The following is a 20,562-nucleotide window of genomic DNA, read 5'->3' as shown; positions in this document are numbered from 1 at the left end:
TGGTATGTGAGAACACTATGGCGGCATTGTGTGATCTATATGGCGGTATTATGTGTGATCTATATGGGGGTATTATGTGAGACATGTGGCGGTATTATGTGTGATCTATATGGCGCTATTATGTGAGAAGTATATGGCGGTATTGTGTGATCTATATGGCGCTATTATGTGAGAAGTATATGGTGGTTTGTGAGAACACTATGGCGGTATTATGTGAGATCTACGTGGCGGCATTATGTGAGAAGTATATGGCGGTATTGTGTGATCTATATGACGGTATTATGTGAGAAGTATATGGTGGTATGTGAGAACACTATGGCGGCATTGTGTGATCTATATGGTGGTATTATGCGAGAACACTATGGCAGTATTATCTTCAGAAAGGGGACCCAATCTACGGTGGTTCTGGCTGAGCACCTGCACGCAGGTCTGGGGTAATAGAGGGGGCAGCATGGCCTCCAGTTAGGTGCAGTCAGGGGAGGGCTGGTGAGGCAGCTGAAGAGAGGGGTCTCATTTTTATCGTTACTATATGGCTACATTTCCTTCCCAGCGTCACCCCGGACTGCACCTGTTGCCTTGCTTTCACACATCGCCAGGACAGGATGGAGAAGACAGGATTTGAGGAGGGGAATGGGGTCTTTGCGTGCAAAGTCTGGATCAGAAAAAGGCCATCAATCAGCAGAAATGTTTCCTGGATTTCTGTGGAGCAGGCGGTCCATCCATGTGTATAAAAGACAGCGTCCATGTACAATCCCTTGCTGCTCCGCGCACCGAACAGGGTGCCCCCCATAGACCAGCACACTGCTCTCCTGAAATACTCCGTGCTGCTGTCACCCTGCTCCCTCCGCATTATATCTCCTAGAATCCTTGCTGCCTGTCATCCTGTCAGTATAAGGGTAAGTTCACACAGGGCGTTTTTGTTGCTTTTTTTTTCTGCAGCAAAACCTGATCATCTTGGCAGGAAAGAAGCTGCGTCAAAAACGCAGGTTTAGGTGCGTTTTTTTATTGTGTAATAATGATACCTGCGTTTTTTTCAACACCCATTCAAATCAATGGGTGAAAAAACGCTGAAAGAAGTGACATGCTCTATGTCCAAAAAACGCAGCAAAGCACAAAATTATGATCAAACAAAAAACCAATGTGTGCGCATGAGATTTCTGAAATCTCATAGGCTTTGCTCGTATTGTAAAAAGCAGCTGAAAATTAGCATAAAAAAAGCAGCAAAAACGTGAACTTACCCTAACTTTCCAATCACCAACAAAGTGGCTGCTCACTGTGTTCCTGAATCCTCTCTTATCCCTTAGCAAACATCCAAAAGGGGAGGAGAGGAGTGACATCACACACGTCAGCAGACTCCGCCCATAATTACTGCAGTGCTGTAATGTGAGCTAATTGTACACACGTTTTTTGTCAGATTTCAGTAACTGCTCTCCCTAGTGTTTAAAAGTGGAAATGCCAAACCTTTTCAAATTATTTTTCATATTTTACTAAATTATAAACAAATGATAATAATTTTTAAGAAAATGTAAACCTTAATTCTTTACATTTTTTCAATTGCTGTAAAAAAAAATTTTTTTGATGGCACCTTCCCTTTAAATCAGATCAAACAGTAGAGTAAGTTCAGTTCAATGGTGGTAACAAACTCAAAAAAAAAATTTGATGAGCTGACCGAATATATATGTAGATATTTCCCCAGAGATGACAGAGGCAGCTTGTATTTAGAACTGATTTTACTAGATGTAATCTGGTAGATAACTACCGTATTTTTCGCTTTGTAAGACGCTCTGGATTATAAGACGCACCCCAAATTTTGAGGAGAAAAATAGTAAAAAACTTTTTTTAATAAATTGGTGGGGCTTCTTATAATCCATGTGTCTTATTGCTTACCAGGGGTTGTTGCTGCGGTGGATCAGGGTCCCAGGGTCGTTGCTGGAGGCAGGAGTGGAGCATTGCTGCAGGCTGGGATGAGGGGGTCTGCAGGGGGGCTCCTGTGCTGCAGGCTGGGATGAGGGGGTCTACAAGGGGGCTCCGGTGCTGCAGGGCTGTCTCCGGTGCTACAGGGCTGTCTCCGGTGCTGTGGGGGGCTCTGCCAACATTTTGTGAAAGGCCAGAGCCCCCGGCAGTTCGTCCATGCTTTCCTGTGTGGGAGGCGGCGCATGCGCAGATGGAAAACTTGGGACCAAGATCTCGAGAGATGAGATCTCAGCCCTGAAATCTCATCTCCCGTGATTCCGGCGGCCATTTTCCCGGAGTCAGTCATACAGGAAAGCATGGACGAACTGCTGGGGGGCTCTGGTCTTTCACAAAATGTCGCCAGAGCCCCCTGCAGCACCGGAGCCTCCAGCATCACCCAGGGCAGCAGCAGACAACTGCGGCAGTGGTGGCGGACAACCGCGGCAGCGATGGCGGGCGGCAGCGGTGGCTGACAACCACGGCGGCGGACACCCCCTCATCCCAGCCTGTAACGGTAAGCGGTATATCCGCTTTGTAAGACACACCCCCATTTCCCCCCCAAAATTTGGGGGAAATAAAGTGCGTCTTACAAAGCGGAAAATACAGTATACACAGTTGTGAGGTAAACGGGTCAGCCTATTCCTTACAGATGAACATTTGCAGACAGTCAGTTTCTCAGTGTGATATTGGCTGCTTTCCGGTTCTCTCTTTGTGGAGACCCTCACTCAGTTACACCTCAGTAGCTGAACTGTTTTCTTCCCTCTGAGGTGACTTGCCCTCCCAGAAATGCAGTGAAAATCCTTTCACAATGGCGACTGTCCGCTGCCTTCTCTTCTATTTCCCTGTGGCAGGGCTCAGATCCCTGTTAGGCTATGTGCACACGATGCGGATTTGCTGCGGATCCGCAGCTGATTTTTCCACGCAGAAACGCTGCAGATCCTCACTGTGATGTACAGTACAATGTTATTCAATGGGATACAAAAAAAGCTGTGCAGATGGTGCGGAAAAATCAGTGCGGAATTGCTGCAGATTTCAAAGAAGTGCATGTCACTTCTTTTGTGCGGATCTGCAGCGTTTCTGCACCCCTCCATGTTAGAAATCCGCAGAGGCAAAAACTGCAGAAAATACACACAAAATCCGCATCAATTCCGCATAAAAAATGCACAAAATCCACATAAAAACCGCAGCAAATCCACGGCTGCGGACTCTGCCAGGAGATGCGGATTTTGTGCAGAAAATTCTGCACTTCTTTTCCTACGTGTGCACATAGCCTTAAAAAGCCTGTCTTCTGTCAGATTCTCACATACCAGTCCTTGCTGCCATCACCATCCTTTTCTTACCGCCTCATAACAGTTAGCTCCTCCCCATAACATGTGACTTTCCGAGAAGCAGTCATTGGCTGACTGCACTGTCAATACTCATTCCCATAAAACTCACTAAAACCTTTACTGATGTTGTCCCTGTAAGAAAATTCACAATTAACCCCTTCCCGACCTCCGCCGTACTAGTACTGCTTTGTGGGAACTGCATTTCTGCCCAGAGCAGTACTAGTGTGGCAGCACGATCACCGTGGCATCACGCTGAGCACCGCGGTGATCGGGTGCGTGTTTCAGTTTTATGTGATTGCTGACACCCCGCAGCAAACCCCAAGATTGGTGCTAGCACTGATCGCAGGCATTTAACCCCTCTGATGCCACTGTCAGTACTGACAGCGGCATATAGAACAATTGCGCAGGGACGAGGGCTCCCTGCGCTCTCCCACCGGAACAATGCGATCGCTTTGATCCTGTGCTCTCCATGGAGTCCCCTGGCTCCAAGATGGCCATGGGGGTCCTTCTGGGTCCTGCAGTGAGGTGGCATGCGAGCGCCTGCTAAGAGCAGGCTCCGGCAATCCTCCTACACTGCCTGTCAGATCGCTGATCTGACACAGTGCTATGCAAAGTGTCCGATTAGCAATCTGACTTTATATAGTGATGTCCCAACCTGGGACAATGTAATAAAGTTAAAAAATATATATATATGACGTATAAAAATATATTTAAAAAATCCCCCAAAAAATAAATTAAAAAATTAAATAAATATTTTACCAACAAATCCATTTATTTATGTAAATAATAATAAAACAGTAAAAGTATACATATTTGGCATCGCCGCGTCCGTAACAACCCGACCTATAAAACTGTCCCACTAGTTAACCCCTTTAGTGAACACCATTAAAAAAAAAAAGGCCAAAAAAACGCTTTATCATCATACCGCCGAACAAAAGGTGGAATAACACGCGATCAAAAAGACGGATATAAATAACCATGGTACCGCTGAAAACGTCATCTTGTCCAGCAAAAAACGAGCCGACACACAGCATCATCAGCAAAAAAATAAAAAGTTATAGCTCTCAGAATAAAGCGATACAAAAATAATAATTTTTTCTATAAAATAGTTTTTATTGTATAAAAGCACTAAAACATTAAAATATTATATAAATGAGGTAACGCTGTAACCGTACTGACACGAAGAATAAAACTGCTTTATCAATTTTACTGCAAGTGGAATGGTATAAACGCCCCACCCAAAAGAAATTCATGAATTGCTGGTTTTTGTTCATACTGCCTCACAAAAATCGGAATAAAAAGCGATAAAAAAAATGTCATGTGCCCGAAAATGGTACCAATTAAAACGTCAACTCGTTCCGCAAAAAACAGGACCTCACATGACTCTGTGGGCCAAAATATAGAAAAATTATAGTTCTCAAAATGTGGTGATGCAAAAACTATTTTTTTGAAATAGTCTTTTAGTGTGTGACAGCTGCCAAACATAAAAACCCGCTATAAATAGTAAATCAAACCCCCCTTTATCACCCTCTTAGTTGGGGAAAAATAATAAAATTAAAAAAATTGATTTCAATTTTCCCATTAAGGTTAGGGTTAGGGCTAAAGTTATGGTTGGGGCTAAAGTTACTGTTAGGGTTGGGGCTAAAGTTAGGGTTAGGGTTTGGATTACGTTTATGGGATTAGCGTTAGGGGTGTGTTCAGGTTATGGGTGTGGTTAGGGTTGGGACTATGGTTAAGGGTGTGTTAGGGTTAGTTAGAATTGGGGGTTTCCACTGTTTAGGCACATCAGGGGGTCTCAAAACACGACATGACGTCCGATCTCAATTTCAGCCAATTCTGCGTTGAAAAAGTAAAATGGTGCTCCTTCCATGCTCTGCCATGCGCCCAAACGGTGGTTTACCCCCACATATGGGGTATCGTCGTACTCAGGACAAATTGAACAACAAGTTTTGCAGTCCAATTTCTCCTGTTACCCTTGGGAAAATAAAAATTTGGGGGCTAAAAAATATTTTTTGTGGGAAAAAAATGATTTTTTTTTTTACTTTTACGGCTCTGCGTTATAAACTTTAGTAAAACACTTGTGGGTTCAAACGTCTCAAAACACATCTAGATAAGTTCCTTGGGGGGGTCTAGTTTCCCGTATGTGGTCATTTGTGGGGGGGGGTTTCTACTGTTAAGGTACATCAGGGGCTCTGCAAGCGCAACGTGACGCCCACAGACCATTCCATCAAAGTCTGCATTCCAAAATGGCACTCTTTCCCTTCCGCGCTCTGCCATGAGCCCAAACTGTGGTGGTCCCCCCCACATATGGGGTATCGGCGTACTCAGGACCAATTGTACAACAACTTCTGTGGTCCAATTTCTCCTGTTACCTTTGGGAAAGTAAAAAATTGGGGGCGAAAAGATAATTTTTGTGAAAAAATATGATTTTTTATTTTTGCGGCTCTACATTATAAACTTCTGTGAAGCACTTGGGGGTTCAAAGTGCTCACCACACATCTAGATAAGTTCCTTAGGGGGTCTACTTTCCAACATGGTGTCACTTGTGGGGTTTTCCACTGTTTAGGCACATCAGGGGCTCTCCAAACCTGACATGGCGTCTGATCTCAATTCCAGCCAATTCTGCTTTGAAAAAGTCAAACGGCGCTCCTTTCCCTTCCCAGCTCTGCCCTACGTCCAAACAGTGGTTTACCTGCATATATGGGGTATCAATGTACTTAAGACAAATTGTACAACAACCTTTGGGGTACAATTTCTCCTGTTACCCTTGGTAAAAATAAAGCAAATTGGATCTGTAGTAAATTTTTTGTTAAATGTTCATTTTTTTTTTTTTTTTTTAAACATTCCAAAAATTCCTGTAAAGCACCTGAAGGGTCACTTTGGGGTATTTTCTATAATATAGACCCCTCAATGTGATTTCAAATGTGATGCGTTCCCTAAAAAAAATGGTTTTGTAAAATTTGTTGAAAAAATGAGAAATCGCTGGTCGACTTTTAACCCTTATAACTTCCTAACAAAAAAAATTTTGGTTCCAAAATTGTGCTGATGTAAAGTAGACATGTGGGAAATGTTATTTATTAACTATTTTGTGTGATAGAACACTCTGATTTAAGGGCATAAAAATTAAAAGTTGGAAAATTGTGAAATTTTAGCCAAATTTCTGGTTGTTTTTTTTCCCACAAAAAAACGCAAGTCATGTCGAGGAAATTTTACTGCTATCATAAAGTACAATATGTCACATGAAAACAATCTCAGAATCAGTGGGATCCGTTGAAGCGTTCCAGAGTTATTACCTCATAAAGGGACAGTGGTCAGAATTGTTAAAATTGGCCCAGCAGAAAGGTGAAAACAGTAGTGATGAGCAAATATACTCGTTACTCGAGATTTCCCGAGCACGCTTGGGTGACCTCCGAGTATTTTTTAGTGCTCGGAGATTTAGTTTTTATTGCCGCAGCTGAATGATTTACATCTGATAGCCAGCATAAGTACATGTGGGGATTCCCTAGCAACCTGGCAACCCCCACATGTACTTATGCTGGCTAAGGCTACTTTCACACTAGCGTCGGGAACAACCCGTCGCTGCGCGTCGGGCCGACGTTCCCGACGCTAGTGTGTTCTCCGCCGCACAACGGGGGCAGCGGATGCATATTTCCCACGCATCCGCTGCCCCATTGTGATGTGCGGGGAGGTGGGGGCGGAGTTCCGACTGCGCATGCGCGGTCGGAAAAAGCGGACCGTCGGGAGCAAAAAACGTTACATGTAACGTTTTTTTCTCCCGACGGACCGCTACCATACGCCCAAACGCCGCCAAACGCATTCACCGTTTGGAAATGCGTCGCAAATGCGTCGCAAATGCGTCGCTAATGTTACTCTATGACGAAACAACGTATCCAGCAAAAACTTTTGCTGGATGCGGCGTTTCGCAAAAACGACGCATTTGCGACGTATTGCAGTTAACGCTAGTGTGAAACTAGCCTAACAGACACCCGAGCGTGCTCGGGAAATCTCGAGTAACAAGTATATTTGCTCATCACTAGAAAACAGGCTTGGTCTTGAAGGGGTTAAGTAAGACAAGCAAATAAATGGGAATAACATAGGAAAAACCGCATACATTGAAAATGTAGAAATAACGTAATAACAAAAAATACTTCTATCTCAGAAACTTTATGTGATAGGTCAAAACTAAGCATATTTTTGGAATCAGCACATCAAACTCCATAAAGCAGACATATTACCTTTGCTGATGATTTTTTTGTGTTGACCAGTGTAATGAAAGTTGAATCCTCAGGTTTAGTTGGAGATTTCGTAGGTTTGCAGAAACTAAGTCATAACTACTAGAGTTGTATATTCAAGCTATGTAAACACACTTAAAACAGAACAAAATATTTTAGCTGTCTTGTACCAGATTTTATCATTACAATCTGCACTTAAAGGGAACCTCTCACCTGAATTTGGCGCCCATATGACCCAAAACTAGTCCCGCCAAATTCAGGTGACAGGTTCCCTTTAAGAGCTTTTTCAAGTCATCACTTGCATGGAGCTAACCCAGATTGAATTATTAGGGCTCATACCCATGTGTGTGAAAAAAGTTCCGATATCAGGACCGAAAAAACGGATGAATGTCATGCGAGTACAATGCAATTTTCACACCTAGCATCCGATTTACATCCGAATGCAGTGCCATTGCTATCAGATTGCAATGTGATTTTAACATGAGCTTTTAAATACAGCAATTATGTGTCATTCCCACATCGTTTTCAAAAGAAATATTCGTCAAAACACACACACATTTATATTAGATAGAACAAAAGCCGGCAATTCATCTGCTGTGTTCTGTAAAATCACTGCAGGAGCAGAGAGGATAAAAGACATGGATTACATACAGTAAATACAAATAGAATTAGTAGATATATAGATGAATGTGACAAATACAATTAGTACAGTGTATGTGCAGCTTACTGTACATGTATTTAATCAATAAAAGATTATTTTAAAATGCCATGGGCCCATGGGCTCACGTGCAATTTTCATAACCAGCAAAGAGAAAACTGATAGCTGTGGGCTGAAGTTTAAAGCCTGGGTAGTGGGTAATACCCATATAACTTCCCGGCCTATTAATATCAGCTCACAGCTGTGTACATAGCCTTTACTGGCTATTAAAATAAAGGACCTTAAAAAAATGGCGTAGGGTCCCCCTATAATTAATAACCAGCAAAGGCTATGCAGAGAGCTTCCCACTTGCCTTGTAGCGGTGGCAAGTGGGGTGATAGTTGGGGGAATTATGTCACCTTTGTATTGTCGGGTGACATCAAGGCCAGAGGTTAGTAATGGAGAGGAGTCAATAAGATGCTCCAATTACTAACCCCATAGTCATATTGTATGAAAACAGACACCCAGAAAAAAGTCCTTTAATTGAAAGAATGACACAGATTCCTTTAATATTCTTAATTAAACCATATTTACAACCTCGTCACCTGCAAAAGAGGTAAAAAAACCCCACATATTCCTCACCTTTCCGCAGAGATGCTGCTAATCCATTTTTCCCATGACGGGTCCAGCTCTGCTACACCTAGATGGCAGGCTACATGGTTGCATGATGCGACTGTAAGGGGGACGACCACACTGTGGGTACCTGCTTGCCAGGACCGGAACTGTTGAGGCTGCATCACCTGTTTCCGGGGGGAAGCAATAGTGAGCGGGACCCTCCTCCTGTCCTAGAGGGGCGGGGATATAAACGCAGAAAGCGTGCACAGCAGAGCAGTTTGGCGTGAACGGAGGGCAGCGTACAGTCAGGAGAGCGGCGTGCTCCGATTCCCTTCCCCGGCACTGCAACAGGGCACCACCATCTACAGTGAGACAGCTGCCAGGAAAGAAGACAGGCATTCTGCAGCAGTCCAGAGAGAGGGACCGCTGCACTGAGGGGAGCCGTGCGCTCAGCAGCGGCTCAAAAAAAGGCTTGGCGGGAACAGATAGTGCGCAGCAGGGACCAGTGAGTGCTGCGACCCCGGAGCATCCGTGCAGGGCAGGCCCACGCTTTATTATCCCTGCTGCCACTTACAGAGAGTGGGAGGAGAGACATGCAGGGTGCCCGTTGGTCACCACGGAGCGAGGTGTAAAACGTTCCGGGCGAGTGAGTACTGTAAATGTGCTGCCAGAGAGAGATCGGAGAAGCAGCGCGCCAATAGTTATCCGCGCTTCAGTCTTGGCAGGAGCAGGCAGCGCGCAGCATAAACAGAAGAGTGCAGTGCGCTTAGTAGCTGAGATTGGGATGCCGTATGCTTCATGACCGTGAGTACAGTGCACGTGCCGCAAAGAGAGAACCGAGTGCTGTATGGACTTGCTTAAGTCACCTTACCAGCTCATACTTTCCCGCTCACGAAAGACCCTGACTCCAGCAGTGTATATTTGCAGAGCCACGTTGGGCTCGTATAGGACTGTGGCCTGTACCCTTGTCAGCCACTGCAGTATATGGACTAGGCTCAGTGGAAGGTACCGGAGACAGACCACTGCCACCAGAAGACGGGGCATTGGTGCCCATAGGAAAAGATACCGAGTCAGCCTTTGCCGGTGCCAATGACTTCCCAGCAGGAGTCACAGTTTGTGGAACTTCTGATACAAGGGCTTCACAAGAACTACCGTTATCTGATCCTTTCTTTTTGAACTCTGCATATCCTTTGCAAACTGAACAGGTTATTCCCCTGTTTAACCCATTGCCTCCCTGCATGAAATATTCCCCTGTTATTAAACTTGTTAACCCTTGTTCTGCCTCTGGTCTGTTACTACATTCCTCAACCTGCTCACATGACCATGGAGCCTGTCATCCAGTAGACACCGAGCACAGTGTGCTCAGTGTCTGCCTGTGAACTGCTATTCCCTGTCTGAATCCAGAAACGTCAGTGGCTGAATGAAAGATGCAAGAGTCTGTCTGGATCCCAGAAACTCACTCTGCTTTTATGCACACACACTGATTACAAGCAAACAGGTCACTAGTGAGGATGTTACCTTTAGTAGCCATTCAAACCCATTTGTGTCAACTTCTGTGCATGTTAACAGGCTAAAATCAACAGGGTATGTGAATGTTTGATCAGGGTCATTTGGATGTTTTGGGTTGTCAGTATGATTTAAAAAGAGAAAACACAGTAGTTTGACAATAAGTGGCTTCACCCAACCACTAACCATGGTCCTAGTGCCGTTCGATTTTTTTTCTCACATCCATTAACTTGCATTGGCGAGTCTCGTCTGAGATATGCAGCAAATCTCAGCATGCTGTGATTTTTTTCTCAGTCCGATTTCAGCTGAGAAAAAAAAATAGCAGATGAGATGTAGCCCATTGAATAACATTGGTCAGAGTGCAATCCGATTTTTTTTTCCCGGATTGCACTCATCCGTTTTTTCTCGCAAATGAGTATGAGCCCTTAAAATGGCTGTCCACTACTAAGACAACCCCTTCTCAATCTCCATTCTTGATGCCAATAAAATAAAAACACTGATACTCGCCTCCCATTCCGATGCTGTTTTAGCTGTGTTTGTACACGCATTCCCGGGGCTCTCCGGTGGTTGGTATGACATGTGAGGACGGCGCTCAATCAGCGCTGGCGTTAGTGTCCACACCTTTGGACATATTGAACATCAAGAGGAAGTCCAGGCTGTGGCTGTTCTCTGGCTTCCTCTTGAGGTTTCATTTCTCCTAAGGGACAGTGACGCCAGCTCTGATAGGTGCCAGGCTCACATGTCATGCAGTGTATATAGGGAGGCTGTGCGGGGCTCATGCAATGTATATAGGGAGGCTGTGTGGGGCTCAGGCAGTGTATATAGGAAGGTGCAGCGGTAGGACCATACACAGTGAAACAGCAGTGACCCAAGCAAGTTCAAACAAAACGTTTATTGTATTACTTCACACAGTCTGTTAGCAATACATATAAAATGGCTTCTTCATCCAGGCCAAAGGAAAATGTACAGTACACGGCTTCTTAACACAGTCCATTAGAAATACACAGTAATCGGCTTTACTTTGCAGTCCCTACACAGGCCAGACTTCCCTTTGTCCAGTTTCCCTGGGGCAACTGCCCGCCGATACCAAGTCTCTTACTCACGCCGTGCAACTCGCGCCATCCTCCGGATTGCAGCCTGGCAACACAAGACAGCCCAGGACACGGTGTCAGTTCCTTTTGCCCCTGTGTTGCTCCAAACACAGAGCTCTGCAGAAAACTTCTCTGTCTTCTTCCAAACCAACACTGACACACCTCCCCCTCTACTACAGAGCTTTTAATCAGTCACTGCTTCACTATTCTAATTACAGCCACACCTGTGTCTGCAGTACGCCCTCATGGCCTCACTATGCTTCCATGCACATTCTGGAGAGCACATGCAGCGCCGCCAAGCTGTAACAGGGGTCACTGCCTCACACAAAATATAAAAATAACTAACCATATTGGTAAATGCCGTAATAGGAAAAAAATTCAAGAACACCCTGGAAAAAATAAGCCCTCACAAGGCTCCATTGGCTGAAAAATGAAACTTTATGGATCTTGGAAAATGGAAAAACAACCTAAATATTTTTTTTAACCACTAAAATAAAAAAATAAACATGTTTGCTATCACCATAATTGTACTGATGAGGAAAATCATATTACGAGGTCATTTTTATCACACAATGTAAGCCGTAAAAACAATTCCCAAAAATTGAATTTAAGAAATGTGTTTTATTTTCACAATTTCACCGCACTTGGAATTTTTTTTTCCTGTTTTACAGTGGTAAAATAAAGGCTGTCATTCAAAAGCACAACTTGTCCTGCAAAAAAAGAAGCCCTGATACGTCTATGTGGACAGAAAAAAGGAAGGAAAAAAAGAAAATTGGCTTCGTGGTGAAGGGGCTGAAAAAAAAGTCAATATAAATACCTAGATAAAAATGCTAACACGCAATAGGGTTTTATCCAAGTAGTAAATATGGATCAATAGACAATTATGCTCACCTTTTATAGGGTTGTGTAAGACACAGCCACTAAAAATGCATAAATTCCATCTGCTGCAGCTTCCAGAGAATTGTACATGACATTTGCCTCTGGCAAGTATCCGGCGCTGCTGGAGAAATTACTAGCAATGGTGGTATATGGATTTATGGATTGTTAGTTTATTGTCAACATGTTTGAGTCACTCAGACTCCTTCTTAAATGCGTGTTGGGGTTGTGAGTAGTGTTGAGCATTCCGATACCGCAAGTATCGGGTATCGGCCGATACTTGCGGTATCGGAATTCCGATACCGGGATTCCGATACTTGCCGCGTATCGGATACCGGAATCAGAAGTTCCAAGATTCAAAATGCAGAAATTCAGCCAATGAGAATGATTCCAAGTGTGGGCAAATCATGTTTAGCATGGAGGGCATGAAACTACTGGCAAGGCTGTGATTGGCTGCTGAAATGATGTCATGATGCAGTTTAAAAGTCGCTGGCGCCATTTTGCGATCACTCTGCTGTGAATTCAGTTAGTGACAGGACGCTGTTTGCTGACTGAGGGACAGTTTAGAGATAGCGATTTGCTTCTTTGTGCTTTCCAAAGGCTAATTTAGCAACCGCTGTGTTCACCTACTATTCACCTTGCTTTTGCCTTGTAGCGCTGTTTTCACAGCGATCTGCAAGGTCTGTGTGTGTGTGTGTGTGAGTGCAGCCCACTCTCTAGTCTGAGTGCAGCCACATAGGCCATCCATAGCTGGTTGTATTCAGTTCAGGGAGGGTGGTTCATTGCCTCATACTGTTCTTTTTTTTTTTTTTTTTCAAGTAGTGTAGTCTGCTGCTAATTTATTCAAAAAAATCCTATTAGTGTCTTTCCACCCGTCTCCAGCTAATTTGTGGAAAAACACTACATAGGATAACGTAGAGGAGGGTTTTTGGGCCTTGCAGCGCCGTTTACGGCTGTCTGCACGGTCTCCGTGTGACTGCAGCTCGCCCTGTAGTCTGTGAGCAGCCGTAGCCTGGTTGTCTCCAGCTCAGGGTTGTTCACTGCGTCATACCGCCAAATCAATTTTCATTTTGTTTTAAGTAGTGCAGGCTGCTGCACATTTTTTCAAAAAATTCCTATTAGTGTCTTTCCACCCGTCTCCAGCTAACTTGTGGAAAAACACTACATAGGATAACGTAGAGGAGGGTTTTTGGGCCTTGCAGCGCCGTTTACGTCTGTCTGCACGGTCTCCGTGTGACTGCAGCTCTATCCGTTGTCAGTTCAGCCCCCAAAAAATAAATAAATAATAAAGTTCACCAAACACACCAGTTACACCACTTTACATTTGTGTAGGCCACATTAGCTCATATTAAAGTCTAGTCCACACTTTAGAAAATTAGTGTTTCTTATACCTGTTAGGAGTTGTTCAGGAATAAGCACACAAAGCCGTTAGTACTTTTCTGCTTATCTTTATCAGTCAACCAAGATGAAGAAGGCAGTGAGTAAGGCACGTGGGCGTGGGCGCGGAGCAGGGAGGGGACGTGGGGATTCTGTGCCTGCTGCGGGCACCGGTGACTCATCAGCACCCACATTCACCAGGCAACAGTCGTTCATGCGCAGCTTTGTGTCAGAGCGCCGTACACCGCTGCTGCGTGAAGAACAAATTGAAGCCGTTGTCGGATGGATGGCAGCTAATGCATCAACTTCAATTAGTGCCACATCCTCTCAGACACAGAGCACTGGAGAGCAGCCATCTGTCTCTTCACCACCTGCCAAATTGCCCAGGCAGACAGAGAGCCCAGGACAGGAGCCGTCTCTACTTCTGTTCTCTGAATCTCTTGGCTTGGAAACAGGGGGCCAGCCAAGCAGCATTGGAGAAATGGAAGAAGAGGCAGGGTGCAGTGATGCCCAACAGCTTTTTCTCTCTTCCTCTGAAGAGGCGGGTGGGCCAGTGGCTCCGGTCACCACATCGCAGGCCGCATCAGCTGATGATGACACTCAGGTGCCACTTACTGGTGCGTGCTCTGCTGCTGAGACTACCCAGGAGGAGCAGTTGGGGGCAGAGGGTAGTGTAGATGATGAGGTCCTTGACCCATCTTGGCGTGAGGGACAGGAAGGTGGTGGGAGCAGCTCTGAGGAAGAGATTCCCCGTACGGCCCAAAGAGGGAGAGGGAGGGGGAAGACTGCGGATCCTGCAGCCTCCGCTTTGGCACCCGTTAGGAGCATGTCTCTTCCAAAAGCCAAAAAGGGCGCTCCCAAAACTTGCAGTGCCTGGTCCTTTTTTGACACAGTTGCAGATGACATTTGCTATGTCAGATGCAAGGTGTGTCATCAAAAAGTCAAAAGAGGGAAAAATGTCAGCAACCTCAATACCTCCAACATGTGGAAACATGTGCGCAACAGGCACCCGGCGGAGTTAGAAAAACACACTGAAGAGCTAGGCCAACCAACAGCGGCAGCTACCACCTCTTCAGCTCGTGTTGCCTCTTCCTCTAGCTCACACGCAGCTGGTTCGGCTTCCTCCCAGGATCGCCGTGGAAGAACCTCTGGCCCTGTTGTCCAGAGACCCGCTGTAATTCCACCCGCAGCACCACTTTCCCAGTCATCCACACACTCCCAGCCCAGTCTACAGCCATCGGTAGTACAGGCATGGGAGAAAAGGCGGCCTTTCTCGTCAAACCACCCACGAGCACAGGCTCTGACTGCAGGCATTGCCAAACTTCTTTCACTGGAAATGCTGTCATTCAGGCTGGTGGAGACTGACAGCTTCCGTGACTTGATGTCATTGGCAGTCCCACAGTACAATGTGCCCAGCCGCTTTTACTTCCGCAGGCAAGCCGTCCCTGCCCTGCACAAGCATGTGGAGGGACACATAAAACGCGCTACTGAACGCCGTCAGTAGCAAGGTCCACCTCACCACCGATGCGTGGACCAGTCAACATGGACAGGGGCGATACCTTTCCCTCACTGCCCATTGGGTTAATGTCGTTGAGCCGGGTACAGACCGTGCGAGTGGCGCAGGACGTGTCCTGCCCACTCCAAGGATTGCAGGAATCCATTCTGTACGTATTGACTCCTCCTCTTACACCAGTTCCTCAGAATCATCGCTGCAGGAGTCGTCACAGTCCACCTCCACATGGACCCGTGATGAACGTGTACCTGTTACGACCGACATGAGCACAGCCGTGGCCAAACGTCAACAGGCCGTGTTGAAATTAATTTTTTTGGGGAATCGTAGCCACACAGCGCAGTAGCTCTGGAATGCCATCAAGCAGGAGAGCGATGTGTGGTTTGTGCCAGCGAATCTCCAGCCAGGCATGGTAGTGTGTGATAATGGCCGAAATCTGGTGGCAGCTCTGGGCCTCGGCAACCTCACTCACATCCCATGTCTGGCACATGTGCTCAGTTTGGTCGTGCAGAGCTTTTTGAGGGACTATCCGGATCTTGATGCACTGCTGCACAAGGTCCGCCTAGAGTGTGCTCACTTGCGGCGTTCCAGCACGGCAAAAGCGCGCATTGCGGCTCTGCAGCGCCGACACCGCCTGCCGGAACATCGCATCATATATGACCTACCTACCAGGTGGAATTCCACGTTACATATGTTGGAGCGGTTGTGTGAGCAGCAGCAAGCTGTAATGGAGTACCAGCTGCTTCAGGCGCAAAGAAGTCGCAGTCAGCGCCGTACAGACTTCACAACCACAGAGTGGGCCACTATGAATGACGTCTGCCAGGTTTTGCGTCCCTTTGATTATTCCACGCGGATGGCGAGTGCAGATGATGCACTAGTCAGCATGACTGTCCCCCTTATCTGCCTGCTTGAAAAATCACTGCAAGCGCTAAGGGATGATGTTGTGGAAGAGGTGGAGGATGAGGATTCACCATTTCCATCATCTTCTGGACAGTCAGCGCCACGTGGTTCCTCACAAACGCGTAGGCAGGGGACAGTTTGTGAGGAGGATGAGGAGGAGTCAATGGAGGAGGAAGACATCCGTCCAGAGGAGGGAGTTACCGAATTGTCCAGTACTCAGTGTGTACAGCGAGGGTGGGGTGATGACGAGCGGGCAGAGACCACGCCTCCAGCAGGGGACAGCGTTTCTTGGGCAGTTGGCAGTCTGCAGCACATGGTGGATTACATGCTGCAGTGCCTGAGAAACGACCGCCGCATCGCCCACATTCTCAACATGTCTGATTATTGGGTGTTCACCCTCCTCGATCCTCGCTACCGGGACAACGTAGAAAGCCTCATCACACCGTTGAACCGGGAGCGAAAAATGCGGGAGTACCAAGACACACTGGTCAATTCCATCATCTTCTCCATTCCAACTGAGAGAAGTGCTGCTAGTGCATTCCAAAGCAGCTCAGTGCGTCCAGGCAGTGGTGGAGGCTCTGCACAAAGAGGGAGCAGAAGCAGTGCCTCTGCCCAAGGCAAGACCAGTATGGCCCAACTGTGGCACAGTTTTCTGTGCCCCCCACTAAAGTCTACACCATCACAGACGGCTCCAGTCAGCAGGAGGCAACGGTTCCGTCAGATGGTGACAGACTACATGTCTTGCCCTCTTGCTGTACTCCCAGACGGCTCTTCCCCTTTCAAGTTTTGGGTCTCAAAGCTGGATACATGGCCAGAGCTAAGCCAGTATGCATTGGAGGTGCTGTCTTGCCCTGCGGCCAGTGTATTATCGGAACGTGTCTTTAGTGCTGCAGGTGGTGTACTAACTGACCGTCGCATGCGACTATCCTCCGATAACGTTGACCGGCTTACTTTCCTGAAAATGAACAAGGCCTGGATCTCGCAGGAATTTGCCACTCCTCCTCCTGATTAAATAATTAGGTCACTGTATACGTTATCCAGGTCTCCTGTTGTGTTCATCTTTCTACCACCTGAACTTAAATTCCTGGGCTCCAACACCGCCAGTTGAGGCTCAGAAGTGCCGTCTGCACAGTCAAAACATACGACCCAGTGTTATTGGGTTTCAGTAACGTCAGCTGATCCCCAGCTGTGTAGCCGGCAATGTGTCATGCGACCGCCACGCTGACACAACAACTGAAATGTAAGGGAATCTGTCCCCCCCCCCCCCCCAAGGCGTTTGTTACTGAAAGAGCCGCCTTGTACAGCAGTAATGCTGCACAAGGAAAAGGTAGCTATTTTGGTTTAGCTCCTTGCACACGCAGAACTTAACACTTATAAAATGTGTCCACTGATACCGTAAAACCGTCCCGGAGGTGGGACTTTCCTTCGTAATATGACGCAGCACAGCCGTCATTCCTACCCCCCCGGCGCTGCGCCCCGGCTCCTCAGCGTTGTTTGATTCCGTCCCGGAGCCTGCGCTGTTATGTTATCCCGTGGCCAGGCACACTTAGCGCTGCCCGTCTTCTGGCATCATTTGGTGTCAGGATGGCTGCGCCTGTGATTTAATCCCACTGGGGGCCTGGGATCCATGGACATGCGCATTGCATATCTGAACCTCCACCTCTCACTCATCTCCCTATGGCTTCTTCAGACTGTTCGGTGTCAGCTGGTCCCTAATAGCATGCCACGGTCGTGACACCGCACAGTCTTAAGAAGCCGTAGGGAGGGGAGTGAGAGGCGAGGATATGCACTGCGCATGGCCATGGATCCCAGGCCCCCAGTGGGATAAAATCAGAAGACACTGCGAGGCGGGCTCTCGTCCAGCGCGGCCGCACAGGCGCAGCCAGCCTGACACCAAATGATGTCAGAAGATGGGCAGCGCTAAGTGTGCCTGGCCAAGGGATAACTTAACAGCGCAGGCTCCGGGACGGAATCAAACAACGCTGAGGAGCCGGGGCGCGGCGCCGGGGGGGTAGGAATGACGGCTGTGCTGCGTCATATTACGAAGGAAAGTCCCACCTCCGGGACGGTTTCACGGTTTCAGGGGACACATTTTATAAGTGTTTAGTTCTGTGTTTGCAAGGAGCGTGATGAAAAGAGCCACCTTTTCCTTTTGCATCTTTTGTGCTGCACAAGCTGGCTCTTTCAGCTACAAACCCCTTGGGGGGGGGGTTAAAGGTTCCCTTTCGACTTTCTCAGGCTTCGGCCTACATTGTGTTCCTCTGCTTTTCCACCTGTCCCTGGGCTCCAACACCGCCAGTTGCCGTCCAGAAGTGCTGTCCGCACAGTCCCAACAGTCGCTCCTCTGTTATTGGGGTTCAGTAACGTCAGCTGTTCCCCAGCTGTGTGTGTGGCAATCCCTCCTACCTCCTCCACCTCCCCCTCCTGTCCCTGGGCTCCAACACCGCCAGTTGCCGTCCAGAAGTGCTGTACGCACAGTCAACAGTCCCTCCTCTGTTATTGGGGTTCAGTAACGTCAGCTGTTCCCCAGCTGTGTGTGTGGCAATCCCTCCTACCTCCTCCTACCTCCTCCTCCTCCACCTGTCCCTGGGCTCCAACACCGCCAGTTGCCGTCCAGAAGTGCTGTCCGCACAGTCCCAACAGTCGCTCCTCTGTTATTGGGGTTCAGTAACGTCAGCTGTTCCCCAGCTGTGTGTGTGGCAATCCCTCCTACCTCCTCCACCTCCCCCTCCTGTCCCTGGGCTCCAACACCGCCAGTTGCCGTCCAGAAGTGCTGTACGCACAGTCAACAGTCCCTCCTCTGTTATTGGGGTTCAGTAACGTCAGCTGTTCCCCAGCTGTGTGTGTGGCAATCCCTCCTACCTCCTCCTACCTCCTCCTCCTCCACCTGTCCCTGGGCTCCAACACCGCCAGTTGCCGTCCAGAAGTGCTGTCCGCACAGTCCCAACAGTCCCTCCTCTGTTATTGGGGTTCAGTAACGTCAGCTGTTCCCCAGCTGTGTGTGTGGCAATCCCTCCTACCTCCTCCACCTCCCCCTCCTGTCCCTGGGCTCCAACACCGCCAGTTGCCGTCCAGAAGTGCTGTCCGCACAGTCCCAACAGTCCCTCCTCTGTTATTGGGTTCAGTAACGTCAGCTGTTCCCCAGCTGTGTGTGTGGCAATCCCTCCTACCTCCTCCTACCTCCTCCTCCTCCACCTGTCCCTGGGCTCCAACACCGCCAGTTGCCGTCCAGAAGTGCTGTCCGCACAGTCCCAACAGTCCCTCCTCTGTTATTGGGGTTCAGTAACGTCAGCTGTTCCCCAGCTGTGTGTGTGGCAATCCCTCCTACCTCCTCCTACCTCCTCCACCTGTCCCTGGGCTCCAACACCGCCAGTTGCTGTCCAGAAGTGCTGTACGCACAGTCAACAGTCCCTCCTCTGTTATTGGGGTTCAGTAACGTCAGCTGTTCCCCAGCTGTGTGTGTGGCAATCCCTCCTACCTCCTCCACCTCCCCCTCCTGTCCCTGGGCTCCAACACCGCCAGTTGCCGTCCAGAAGTGCTGTACGCACAGTCAACAGTCCCTCCTCTGTTATTGGGGTTCAGTAACGTCAGCTGTTCCCCAGCTGTGTGTGTGGCAATCCCTCCTACCTCCTCCTCCTCCACCTGTCCCTGGGCTCCAACACCGCCAGTTGCCGTCCAGAAGTGCTGTCCGCACAGTCCCAACAGTCCCTCCTCTGTTATTGGGGTTCAGTAACGTCAGCTGTTCCCCAGCTGTGTGTGTGGCAATCCCTCCTACCTCCTCCACCTCCCCCTCCTGTCCCTGGGCTCCAACACCGCCAGTTGCCGTCCAGAAGTGCTGTCCGCACAGTCCCAACAGTCCCTCCTCTGTTATTGGGTTCAGTAACGTCAGCTGTTCCCCAGCTGTGTGTGTGGCAATCCCTCCTACCTCCTCCTACCTCCTCCTCCTCCACCTGTCCCTGGGCTCCAACACCGCCAGTTGCCGTCCAGAAGTGCTGTCCGCACAGTCCCAACAGTCCCTCCTCTGTTATTGGGGTTCAGTAACGTCAGCTGTTCCCCAGCTGTGTGTGTGGCAATCCCTCCTACCTCCTCCTACCTCCTCCACCTGTCCCTGGGCTCCAACACCGCCAGTTGCTGTCCAGAAGTGCTGTACGCACAGTCAACAGTCCCTCCTCTGTTATTGGGGTTCAGTAACGTCAGCTGTTCCCCAGCTGTGTGTGTGGCAATCCCTCCTACCTCCTCCTCCTCCACCTGTCCCTGGGCTCCAACACCGCCAGTTGCCGTCCAGAAGTGCTGTCCGCACAGTCCCAACAGTCCCTCCTCTGTTATTGGGGTTCAGTAACGTCAGCTGTTCCCCAGCTGTGTGTGTGGCAATCCCTCCTACCTCCTCCACCTCCCCCTCCTGTCCCTGGGCTCCAACACCGCCAGTTGCCGTCCAGAAGTGCTGTCCGCACAGTCCCAACAGTCCCTCCTCTGTTATTGGGGTTCAGTAACGTCAGCTGTTCCCCAGCTGTGTGTGTGGCAATCCCTCCTACCTCCT

General features: G+C 48.2%; 1 protein-coding gene across 1 annotated transcript in view; it reads left to right on the top strand.

Moving 5' to 3' along the window:
* Positions 1-12,110, top strand: part of DCAF6 (DDB1 and CUL4 associated factor 6) — a 618,531-nt gene extending 606,421 nt beyond the window's left edge. The window contains exon 18 of the mRNA XM_077295474.1: positions 12,034-12,110. Within this exon, the coding sequence (XP_077151589.1) occupies positions 12,034-12,044 (11 nt within the window). The 3' untranslated portion in view covers positions 12,045-12,110. The remainder of the gene's footprint in view (positions 1-12,033) is intronic.
* The last annotated feature ends 8,452 nt before the right edge of the window (positions 12,111-20,562 follow it).

Source organism: Ranitomeya variabilis, chromosome 3 (genome assembly GCF_051348905.1).
Source record: "Ranitomeya variabilis isolate aRanVar5 chromosome 3, aRanVar5.hap1, whole genome shotgun sequence".
NCBI lineage: Eukaryota > Metazoa > Chordata > Amphibia > Anura > Dendrobatidae > Ranitomeya > Ranitomeya variabilis.
The sequence above is the reverse complement of the archived record's forward strand: the minus strand, read 5'-3'. Positions and strand labels throughout refer to the sequence as shown.